General features: G+C 37.1%; 1 protein-coding gene across 4 annotated transcripts in view; it reads right to left on the minus strand.

The window, feature by feature from the left end:
• Positions 1 to 13,265, minus strand: part of UGGT2 (UDP-glucose glycoprotein glucosyltransferase 2) — a 233,044-nt gene that overhangs the window by 199,125 nt on the left and 20,654 nt on the right. For all 4 annotated transcript variants that reach the window (XM_069067351.1, XM_069067350.1, XM_069067352.1 and 1 more), the window contains exon 3: positions 219 to 349. In XM_069067351.1, the coding sequence (XP_068923452.1) occupies positions 219 to 349 (131 nt within the window). The remainder of the gene's footprint in view (positions 1 to 218; positions 350 to 13,265) is intronic.

A 13,265-nucleotide genomic window follows, 5' to 3' on the forward strand; every position in this document is an offset into this window, starting at 1 on the left:
CACACACACACACACACACACACACACACACACACACACACACACACACACACATGCATACACTCACACCAGGGGAATATCACATCATATACTACCTACACTTAATTTTTAAATGTTTGGTTCACAAAGAAAATGTTATCAGTAGGCAATAGTAATTAATGTGGGTTTCTATGCAATATATTTGGAATACCAAATATAGAAAAGCCAATTTTACATACCTGTTGGAACATTTGTATAGTTGGTGAGTATGCCCTTATAGATAAGGCAAATTTTAGGAGATTGATCTGCAAATTGTTTAAAAATTGTCCTGCTTTTTTCAAAATTAAGTTGTAATATGAGTATTCTGAGTCTGTAAAAAAAAAAAAAGACAAGGGTGGGGGAAAAGAGAAATTCCATATTGTATGTCCAATAGCTTTCAATATCCACTTTTATAAGACTGGAAACTAACCTATCAATGTCAAACAATTTTATATTCCAAAAATATTACAAAAGGGGGTGGGAGTGGTTTGTAGAGAGGGAAGTAGTAAGGGGAAAAGGGGAGGAAATGGGAGGGGGGCCGAAAAGGGAACACTGAGGGAGGCGGTGGTCAAAAGGAAAACTATTAAGGGGGGAAAGGGAGAAGGGAGGAAAAATATGAACATTAACAGGGGCAGGAATAGGATGGAGGGAAAGAAAAAGATAACAATCATAACTGTAAATGTGAATGGAATGAACTCTCCCATAAAACAGAGACAGTTAGCAGAATGGATTAGAAATCATAATCCTACAATATGCTGTTTACAAGAAACACATCTGAAACAGAGGGATACACACAAGGTAAAGGTAAAAGGTTGGAGTAAAATATATCATGCCTCAGCTAAAGTAAAACCAAGCAGGGGTAGCAATCCTTATCTCAGATAAAGCAAAAGCAAAAATTGACCTAATTAAAAGAGATAAGGAAGGAAACTATATCCTGTTAAAAGGCACCATCGAGAATGAAGCAATATCATTACTTAATATATGTTCACCAAGTGGTGTAGCATCCAAATTCCTAGGGGAGAAGGTAAAGGAATTAGAGGAAGAAATAGATACCAAAACTATCCTAGTGGGAGACCTTAATCTTCCCCTCTCTGAACTTGATAAATCCAACCTCAAAATAAATAAGAAAGAAGTTAAGGAAGTGAACAGGATTTTAGAGAGGATAGGTATGATAGATCTCTGGAGAAAACTGAATGGGGATAAAAAGGAATATACTTTCTTCTCAGCAGTTCATGGCACATACTCAAAAATTGACCATGTTCTAGGGCATAAAAACCTCACAATTCTATGCAGTAAGGAAGAAATATTAAATGCATCCTTCTCAGATCATGATGCAATAAAAATCATATGCATACCTAGTTAGTTACCAGAGAGGGAAGCACCAACATCTCGATTTTCAAAGCCAGGGGGGCTCAACAGCTGCTCAGAGTCTCATCTGGTCAAATCACACAACTCTTCCCAAAGTGAGTCCCAAAGCAAAACCTCACATAAGGGTCAGTCACTACTCAGACAATTTCATCAGTCACTACTCAGTATTCATGGAGAGGTCTTTTCATCTTGACTCCAGGAAGGTAGCTCCTACCTGACTGAATCTACTAAACTGCCACCTCGGTTCAAAGGCAGACAGCTCCCAGTTCCTTGTACAGCTCTGAAGCTCACAGTGTACAAGTCCACCTTAAATCCTTCCCAGTCTCTGTTCCTGGGAAGTCAAGGCTTAACAATGCCACAAACAGACAAAGTACCAACACCAAAGTTATGCTTCCTCTGGCAGCTCCTCAGCAGCTCTGGCTTCCCCTTGGGAGTCTTCAGCAGAAGTTTCAGCTGGTTCCCAGAATCAAAATCACTTCATCTCGGTTCTCAAAATAAAAATCATTCTCTCCAGCCTGGGCCTTTCCTCCTCAGCCTCCAGAACCTGGCTCCAAGAAGATCTGTTTCAGTTCTCAATTCTCATTTCTCTTCTCAGTTCTTCTCAATTCTCAGTTCAGTCTTCAGTCCAGCTGCTGCCCTGCCTTCACAAAGCTTATCCCTAAAAGTTCTGACTCTCTGTCTCTCAGGCTTTTCCTTATATATTGTATTGCTCCTCCTTTTTCAGCCCCTTCCTGTTACATCAGCAACAGGAGTTCATACCTTCTGTTTCTTTAACAGAGGCTTAATTTGAACTAGGTGCTAAGTACCTCTCAGCTTAGCAATACAAAAGGAAGTTCAAATTTTGTTACTATTGAACCCTGCTCCCTAAAAGTTCATTTAATTCCAAAAAAGTGACACGATTTGAATTAATGATTTTAAGTTTGCAGGATGTTTAAAAAGAAGAATTGATCAAATTCTCCTAACCTTTTAAATTTCTGTATTGGATAGCAAATATCTCTCTCTATGAGTAATTCAGGACATATTAGGAAAGGAAAAGCAAAGAAATCCATGAATAAAACCTATTATATAAAAACCTATATATCCTGGTTGCAGAGAGAGAAAAAGGAAGGGGAAAGAAAATCCAACTCGTTCCATAGCTAACTTTGGGCCAGTTTTCATGGATCAAGGGCTTAATTCTCAAGGCTTTCATTGGACTAAGATATTCCTTCTCCTCACCACCCCCCCCACTCCCCACCCTTGCCCCAATAGTCTCAAGCATGCACAAAGAACAAAGATGCAAAAGTTCATTCAAAGACTGAGTTTCTAATTTAACTTCAAACTCTATTTGAGCCATTCTCTGGCTCCTTAAGCATGCAGTAGGCACAGCGAAAAGGTTAACATTCACTTAGAGCTTTTCATTCAGTATTTCATGTTTTGGAAAATCTTACATTTATGAAATGGGCCAGCAGAGCTAGAAAAGACCCTTACACATCATCTTTAACAATATATTCTTAGTCTCAAAGTAACTCAGTGGGTTTTTTTTTAATTTAAAGCACATTTAATTTAAAGCACATTTGTCAAAAGCTTTTGGAAAGTCTACAGAAATTACACTTAGATCACCTTTTGTCAGCATATTTAATTGCTCTTGAAAACTTCTATGGGGAGGGAGGATGGGAGAGTAGAGGAGAAAATTTAAAACTTATGGAAGTGAATGTTGAAAACTAAAAATAAATAAACTAAAAAAAACAACCCTGAAAAATTCTAATAGATTATTAAGGTTTCCCTAGTGAGTTATATTAAATACATTTTGAGTTCTAAAGTGTTGATCATCTTCCACAACATCTTTATCAAAATGTTTGAACTATGCCCTAAACACACTTATAACATATATAAACTATATTAATTTCCCTTAATCATATCTAACCTCCATAAATGTCTAAATTCTTTCTAAACTATTCATAATTTTTGCCTATACCATTTTTTGAGATAGAAAAGTTCCTTAAGCACCCTATTTGCTATATAAAGTATTACCCTGTGTTATTATGTAGAAAAATTTTCTTTATGGTCTTGCCCTCTTGTTCCTAGTACTCAAGGATTTATGAGATAAAGTACTTAGATTTATTTTTCCTCTGCCATAATAGGTGTTAATACTCCTTTAGTACAGTGACTTTAACATAACAGGTACTATTTATGTTTACTATTTCAAGGGAACTAAAGTATTAATAATTTTAAAAAGAAACCAAAATGGGGAGCCAAGATGGCAGAGTAGAAGCATGACCTTCCCTTGGCTCCGGCTTCCACTGTCCCCAATCCATGTAAAAAGGGGACTCTAAACAAACTTTAAAGCTGCAGAACCCACAAAATGACACAGAGAAGCTAACCTCCTGCTTAGGACAGCCTGGCAGGCTGGCAGGAATCCAGCACAGCACTCTGGGAGCCAGGCCCAGCCCAACACCAAGGCTTTAGCCCCAGGGTGGGCCTGACCGGCCGCTGTCCAGAGGGACTCCAGATCAGCAGCAGCTGTGGCCATTTCCAGATTTATCAACACATAGATGTGAAGGACAAAGTGAGAGGTCAGTGCAGTCTGGACTTTGGGACCAGTAAGTGGGAGTGCTTGGCATTTACCCCGAGGGTGAAAAGCTGCTGAGAGGCCGGCACAGCCAGCCAGCACCATGTGGCAGCATCAGCTCCTGGCCTGCAGAGTGTAGGGGGACCAAGCACCAGTCTGAGGGGTAATCGCTCTTGCTTTAACCTGCTTGGATCTGGATTGCAGTCTAGGGTGGAGGTCCTGGGGTGTGTGTCCAGCTTGCCAGAGCGTGTGGAGACCTCAGAGAGGGCACCCATCTAATACCTCCAGCAGCTGAGAAAACCCCAGCATTTGGGACAAAAGCTCCCCTGTCTGGTGGCAGAGTCCCACTGTGGCAAAAAGCCCAAAAGTCAAGTAACTGAGTGGCAAAATGAGCAGGCAAAGGAAACAAAGCAGACAGAAGATTCCAACATTACACTCCTATTTCGAGGACAAAAAGGAGCAAAGCATGGAACAGGAGGAAAACAGTGAAGTCAGAACTCCTTCACCAAATGCTTCCAAGAAAAATATGAGTTGGTTACAGGCCATAGAGGACCTTAAGAACCTGATAAGAGAAGTGGAGGAAAAATTAGGAAGAGAAATGAGAACAATGCAAGAAAATTATGAAATGAGAGTCAACAGCCTGACTGAGGAAAATAATACCTTAAAAAACAGACTGACTCAAATGGCAAAGGAGGCTCAAAAAGGCAATGAGGAGAAGAATGCCTTAAAAAGCCAAATTTGCCAGATGGAAAAAGAATCTCAAAAGCTCAATGAGGAGAATCATTACTTCAGAATTAGATTAGAGCAAATGGAAGCTAATGACTTTATGAGAAATCAAGATGCTGTTAAAGAGATCCAAACAAATGAAAGAATAGAAGGCAACGTGAAATATTTCATGGATAAAACCACTGACCTGGAAAATAGATCCAGGAGAGATAATTTAAAAATTATTGGACTACCTGAAAGCCATGACCAAAGTAAGAACCTAGAAATCATCCTCCAGGAAGCTCTCAAAGAAAACTGCCCTGATGCTTCAGTACCACAGGGCAAAATAGAGGTTAAAAGAATCCACCGATCACCTCCTGAAAAAGATCCCAAAAAGAAAACTCCTAGGAATGTTATAGCCAGGTTCCAGAATTCCCAGATTAAGGAGAGAATATTACAAGCAGCCAGGAAGAAACAATTTGAATATTGTGGAAACACAATCAGGATAACCCAGGATCTGGCAGCTTCTACACTGAGGGATTGAAGGGCTTGGAATATGATATTCTGGAGGTCAAAGAAGCTGGAATTAAAACCAAGAGTCACTTACCCAGCAAAACTGAGTATCCTGTTTCAGGGGAAAATATGGTCATTCAGTGGAATAGAGGACTTTCCAGCATTCTTGCTGAAAAAAACAGAGCTGAATAGAAACTTTGACATTCAGATACAAGAAGCAAGAGAAGCATGAGAAGGTAAACAGGGAAAAGAAATCATAAGGAACTTATCAAAGTTGAACTACTAACATTCCTACATGGAAAAACAGTAATTGTAACTTATGAAACTTTTCTCAGTAGTTGAAGGGACTAGAAATATATGTATGTCTATATATGAGGGTATATGGGCATATGAATACATATGTGAATGTGTATATATGCTTACACGTATACATAGATAGAGGGCACAGAACCAATTTAACAGGAAGGGATGATACTTAAAAGGTGAAATTGAGAGGTGAGAGGAATATAATGAGAGGAGATGGGGAGAGACAGATTGGGGTAAAATATCTCATACAGAAGAGGCAAGGGAATATGGTTACAATGGAGGGGAAGAATAGGAAGGCAAAAGGGAATGGGTCAACCTTATTCCCATTGACTTTGGCTTGAGGAGGGAATGAAATACACACTAAATAGGGTATCTCACCCTCCAGGAGAGTAGGGGGGGGAAGGGGATGAGAGGGAGGGGATGATTGAAGGAAGGGCAGGCTGGGAGGGAGTGAAGTTGGAAGCACCCACTTTTGAAAAGGGATGGGATTAAAGTAGGGAATAGAACAAGTGGGAAGTGGGATGGGAGGGAGGGAAATATAGTCAGTCTTTTACAATATATCTACTATGTTATTGTTTTGTATTAGCCACAAATGTACAACCTATACTGAACTGCTTATCTTCCCAGTAAGGGTGGGTGTTAAGGAAGGAAGGGAATGAATCTGTAATTGAAAGTTTTAAAATCAAATATTTAAATATATATATATATAATGTATATATATATACATATATATATATATATACTATTATTAATACCATCTTACATGTAATTGGGAAATAAGATATACAGGCACTGAGGCATAGTGATCCACTGGAAAAGTCAAAAGGGGTATGGGAGGAAATATGGGAGAGAGCAGACTGGGGGAGGGGATATCCTGTGGGACTGCTATTTTGGGGAGGTGGGTAGGGGAAAAATGGGGAGAAAATTTGCCATTCAAAATCTGGTGGAAACAAATGATATAAATCAGAAGTTAATAAAGCATTAAAAAAAAAAGAAAAGAAAAGAAACCAAAATAGACTAGGAATTCTCAAGCTTAAGGATGCATAAAGCTAAGGAATTTTCCAACAAGCTAAGTCCAGGAGAAGTAGTGAGATATACAGGTGTAGTAGCAACCACACTGGCATACCCAGGATGGCTGGTAGCACAGGTTCTTAGATCTGCTTTACTAGGAAAGATAGTTGTTTAAGAAGGTCAACAATCTTTTTAAATTATATTCACTGGTTTAAGGGAAAAGGTAGCACCCTGAACTTTAGAAAAAATGTGAACGGAAAATACAGAGAAAATACAAGCAAAGAAATAAAGGCTAACAGACAGGGGTTCTGTTTAAGAAATTAGCACAGATTCAACTATATTACCAAGGCAATGCATACATAGTTACCAGAGAGAGAAGCACCTGCATCTGGGTTTTTCAAATCCAGAGTGTGTGTGTGTGTGGGGGGGGGGGGATTGGGGTGAGTGGTTCCTTAATGGCTACCCAGAATATCTCATCTGGTCAAATCTCAAGATTGCTCTTTCAAAGAGTAAACCCCAAAGCATTTAACATTACAATAGGCTGCAAATTCCTTTCAGGCAGGGACTACACACTAACTTTCTTTTGACTATGGGCAAGCCACTAGAACTATCTCACAGAGCTAGTGTGAAAACTAAATAAAATAATGAACGGACATTGCTTTTTAAACTTTAAGGTTATCAGCATTATTATTCTTTTGAGACAAACAGAACCAACACTGCTAGGAAATCTCATAGTTATTCAGTAAAGACTTAGTGTTTGATGCAGGATCCATTGGGATTATTCATGGATCATATTTTATTTTGAGGAATGTACTAACTAGAGATTAAAGCATGGGATAAAAGCAGTATGGTTTCTATCTATACATAAAACATGTGTTTATGTATATAAAGTATAGACCTATGAAAGCATTTATAGCTATAATAAGCTTGCTTTAAGGAGTATGAAGATAAATTTCTTAACAGCAAATGTCCAAGATGGAATGGGCTGCCACTTGACCAAGGGATGGAAGAGTTCCCTTCTTTGGAGGTCTTCAAGTAAAGCCCCTATTGACCATCTGTTAAGTTTAGTATAGTTGGCCTTCCTTTCATATATTGTGTGGTCTAGAAAGCCCTTGAGCTCCCTTTCAACTCTCCCACTCAGTTTCTGTAACTGGAAATTAACTACTCTCTACACAAGGTAGTATTCCCTTTCATTTGTCCTAAAACCCTCTCTGGAATTTAAATGCACCCAGTTTTAGTATTCTAGCTTGGCCATGAAGTCTGGGTTTTTGTCCTTTGTGATTTTATAAAGTTTAATAACATCAGTTCTCAGATATTCCTTTTGTAGACTTAAAAAAAATCACTAAATACCCTTAATCACCAAAATTCTTTTTTTGGACCCTTTTCATTTCTCTCATGTCCTTTTAAAGGTCAGAAAGGTCAGGTTGAGTAGGAGAGGCCCTAATCAATTGGAGGAAAGAGGTCTTGACCTTGCCAGTCTTGTTATTGCAGCAAATTACTTTGATGGTGCAGATCTGATATGAATGATAAGTATTTTTTCATTATTCTCTCAAAATATCTTCATATTTCAGGGTGAGTCTAATGTGTTGACTGTTTTATGTGCCTATATTTGTTCCTAGGGTTCTTCATATCTTAAAAATTTCTGTGGTGTTGAGAATAAAGGCTGTTCCATATTCAAAACTCTTAGTGTACTCTTAATTCCTTGCAAAAGGTGGCAATCCTGTTACCCACTTTGAGGGAAACCTAAGCAAAATGTATAAATAAGATTCATTGAGGAATACTTGAAATTTCTAGGGAGCAAGAGAAAAAAGCGGCCCTCTATATACAACCCTATGTCAAATCTAATCTGTGTTAGCCTAGACTTTTATCAGAAAAAAAAAAGGCCTAGAATATTCCAAGTTTAGATGTAACAGTGAAGTAGAAAATTAGGAAACAGTGTGATGTAGTTAATAAAGTGCTAGACTTGGATTCAAATTTCCTTTGATGTTTACTAAACTAGAGCACAAATTACTTAACCTGCACCTCAGTTTGTTTCCTCACTTGTTAAATGAAGATGATAATATTACTTCCTTTCTTGTGTTTTTGTCAGAAGCACTCTAAAAACCACAAAGTGCCATACAAATGAAAATTATTTTTATTCATTCATTAAGCATTAGTAGAAAGTCTTTGATGCTATTTTATTTCCAATACCTTTTTTGATGATTCCTTATACTTTGTTGTCTACTTCAGCTGAACCTACAGTATACTGAACTGATGATTAAAGGAATTAATTTATAACTTCTACCAAATACCTAGCTTGGATCCTGATAGCTCTTAGAGATATTATATAATAAATATGTGTTTGTGTGTGCATGAATATACACATATGCATACACGCATACATATGCTAGATGATTTCTTGCATTCAACTATAGTGAAACTCCTCTGCCAATTTTTTTCAACTTACAGATTTCTGAGTTCTTTCTATAGTTCATCTATATCAAATTTAATTGTTATTATCTAGTGCCCATAAAAAGGCTTACTGATCTTTGAAGAGCTGGAAATTACACCATTTATTTTTCTCACTTATAGACAAAACCACTAAGAATTATATATCTGGACAACCAGTTCTGCTTGGTCTGAACTCTCCTTTTCTTTTCCCTATACCCTACAGTCAGCTACTTCAAGGCTACTCATACAATCTTAGATTTCCTCATCCTTTGAATGGCTACAACTACCTCCAACCTAATATTACCCTCTGTTGATACCTGTCATCTATCACTTCCTCTGCTCCTATTCTCAAGGTCAAAAAACATTGATTAAAAAAGATGTTAAACAGGAAACTGGGAAAACATCTTTACAGCAAGTATCCCTTTATTAGAATTGAGTCAAATTTATAAAAAATAAGAGCCATTCTCCAACTGATAAATGATCAAAGGATATGACCAAGGCAGTTTTCAGAAAAAGAAATCAAAACTAACAATGGTCACATTAAAAATGCTCTAAATCACTACTGATTAGAGAAATGCAAATTAAAACAACTCTGAGATGCCACCTTACACCCATCAAATTCATTACCATGACAGAAAAGGAAAATGACAAAAACTTGAGGGGATGTGGAAAAATTGGGAAACTAATTCAGTTTGTAGAGTGGTGAACTAGTCTAACCATTCTCAAGAATAATTTGGAACTATGCCTAATGGGCTATAGAACTGGATACCTTTTGATTCAAGCAATACCACTATTTGATATGTGTCCCAAAGAGATCAAAGAAAGGGGGAAAGGACCTGTTTGTATAAAATACTCATAGCAGCTCTTTTTGTGGTGGCAAAGGACTGGAAATTGGGGGAATGCTCATCAACTGGGTAATGACTGAACAAGTTGTAGTGTATGATTGTAAGGGAATAATATTTTGCTATAAGAAATGATGAGCAGGATAGTTTCAGAAAAATCTGGTAATTCTTATATGAACTGATACTAAGTGACATGAGCAGAAGCAGGACAAAATGTACAGATAAATAGCAATATTGTAAGGATGCTCAAATGTGAAAGACTTAGCTACTTTGATTAACAATTATCCAATGTAATTCCAAAAGACCCATGATGAAAAATGCTATACATCTTCAAAGAGAGAACTGATGAACTCTAAGAACAGATTGTAGCATTTTTTTTACTTTGGAGTTTTTTAGTGTGTTTTGAAACATAGTTAATATGGAAATAAATGTTTTGCATAATTTCTCATGTATAATCAATGTCATATTGCTTGCCCTCTCAATAGAGTAGGGATAGGTGTGGGAAGGAAGGAGAAAATTTGACACTCAAAAAAAAAATGAATGTTAGAATTTTTTTCTTGTAATTGGGAAATATTTAATAAAATAAAAGTTAAAATATAAAAAAATATATAATATTATCATGTAACCGGCCTAATACAGAATTTATGCTAATTTCAACTTGGTCTTTTTGTTACTTTGCAATTTTTAACGCATCTCTTAAACATAAACCAGGCACACTCCCATTTTAATTGAATATCAATTCAAGAGTTATTCTTCTCTTTGAGACCTGAATTGTTCATCCCCACTACACCTTACCTCCTACTAGAAAATGTTTTATTTTGAAGTTATTTATTTAGCCTCTATCCTTCCTTTCTGATTCAGAGAAAAAGACATCTCTCTTAAAGTTCACTCCATATGAAGTATTCTTCAGAGACTCTCAAAGTTGGAAAGAATCTTGGTATCATCTAAACTCCTCACACCAGAAGAGAAATGCCCTCTACAATTTATAGTAACTAGATTCAAAGTGCTCCTTAGAGGCAACTGGGTGGTACAGTGGTGGTTTTGAAATCAGTAAGACCTGAGTTCAAATCCAGCCTCAGACAATAGCTGTGTGACCCTGGGCATGTTACTTAACTTCTGTCTGCTTCAGTTTCCTCAACTGTAAAATGGGCCTCATTAGGTTGTTGTGAGGATCAAATGAGATAATATTTGTGAAGCACTTAGTACAGTGCTTGGCACAAAGCAGGCACTAAAATGCTTATCTTCTTCCTTCTTTATGACTTACTATTATGTTCCCAAGGTCAGAGCTACATAAAGTAGCTAATTGCTGGCAGACACTCTGCCATACATATTATCAGATAGTAATAAATAAATGTAAGACAAGCACTAGTAACCTTACTTTTGTTGTCAGTTTGGAATATTTGTGAAATACTAATAACTTTCATTGTTGCCAAGAAATTGAATGCAACAAAATATTAATTTAAATTTTTCAATCCTTTTTCTTCCTTTTCATCAAATCCTTGCATTACTCAGGATTATATCAATTTATTTTAAGTCAACCAACCAATCAATAAATATTTAGTAAACACTTAACTATGTTCAAGACATTTTATTATGTTACATCTCTCATATGATTCTCCTAGTTACCCTGTAAGGTTGGTACAGCAGGCAATTTAGAAAATAGTAAATGAAAACCAAGAAAAATGAAGTGACTAACAATATTACACAGTGAGTGGGTGATCAAGAATTGGGACTTGGTTCTCCTAATTAATCCATGAGCACTTTGTGAATTTATTGGTTGGACTGTTAGAGAGAAAGGAGCACCTTAAGATGTTTTGCTGATGGTAGCATTATCTTTGGTTCAAGGCACCTATTTCAAAATAATTTTCCCCAGCAGATTTTGAAGTTTGAATTATATCAAGAGGGTCTCATGCTTATTCAAATTATCTCAGGGTATGAAATTTCCTGGGGAATTTAAGTGAATTGGGGGAGTTTGGATCAAAACAGAGATAATTAAGCCACACATTAGGCTGTAGAATACTAACATTCCCAACACAGCTTAGCAGTAGAAAGAAGATTAGCTTTGGAGCTAGAAGACCAGGATTCAAGTTAAAAAAAAAAAGGTATGGTATTGTGTGTGGGGGGGAAGTGAAAACTTCTCAGAACTTCTCTCTCCCTTCCCACACTCCTTCTGCTGTTAATCAGAAGCAATCCCTTTTAGGAGGCTTTCAGATTTCCTGCCTCTGCAGTCCCCTCCACCCTTTCCCTTGCTGTCAATCAGCCTCCTTGGTGGGCTCCTCTGTTGTTTACCATTGGGGAAGATTTTTGAGGGGAGACTTGAGCCCACCCCCCAACCAATGGGAGAAGGTCCTCCATTAGAGTATAAATTCTTGTTCTGCCTTTTGCAAAATGCCTCTTCCTCAAGATCAGTCATGGGGTAGACTGCCCTCTTCACCTGGGGAAGAAAATAAATTCCTGTTCCTATCCTAAGAGATATCCATGTTCTTGATTAAATCTTGGATGAGATTTTTCATTGCAAACAGCATGAATTAAACTATGAATTATAGGGACTTCTAAGGTCCATTCCCACTCTGAGATTCTATGATGATTATAATAAGTAGAGAATTTTCCTTTTGAATTGATTTCCAGTAACGATTTTCCCAAATCACCCGTAAACTGATGATGAGATTTTCTTTTGCATGTGGCCCACATGTACATAAAGACTATGGCCATAACTGGAGCTAGTTTGTGGCCACAGAAAATAATTTGATTAAATCTGAAACTTCAATTTAATTAAAATAGAGTTCTATCTGAGCTGTGAATCCACATTAATATAAATCCAGAGAGACCAGAAGTCATACAATCTGCCTACCCTCAAACTGGGACAAGGAAACACTTTTTTTTTTTTACTCTATTCTGACTACTGATAGAAAACCACAGGTCTTTACCCTTTTAAATTTCTTTAAGGTCATTGTGACTCACCCCATTACTGAAACAGGATTATTCCTTCAAGCATAACCTTAACTGCTTTATTCATTCTAATTTAAAATCATTCAAGAAATGGAACATCTATTGCTTCTTTTAGAAGATCATTACACAGTCTAATAAGCCTCACTATGGGCATATTTCTTTTTACTCCTTTTGCTCAATTAGATCCTATTATTTCTACTCTGATTTATAAAAATCAGGTGCTTATTGTACTTCCTTGGGGAGCATTACAAATTAAAGATACAATCAACTCACAATTACATTCTGGCAACCTTACCAGAAAAGGAAAGATGCCTATCCATTTAGCAGTACTTAGCAGTGCTTTAAACAAAACAAAATCCATTAATTCTCTAGAGTCTACAGGTAATACGGCTACTAGAAAGAGGAGGTAGTCTTTCAATAAGGAAGCTCTGGATTCAAATGCTGCCTCTGGCGCTGAAACCTTTGTGACCCTGGAAGAATCATTTAACCTCGAAGAGACTATTATCTCATCTGAAAAGTAAGTATAACTATACCTCAAGGAACTACTCTCTCAGAGTTGTTATAAGGGTCAAAGA

This window comes from Petaurus breviceps, unplaced genomic scaffold (genome assembly GCF_028583685.1).
Source record: "Petaurus breviceps papuanus isolate PSGF00001 unplaced genomic scaffold, PetGlider_PUasm1.0 90743, whole genome shotgun sequence".
NCBI classification, from domain to species: Eukaryota; Metazoa; Chordata; class Mammalia; order Diprotodontia; family Petauridae; genus Petaurus; species Petaurus breviceps.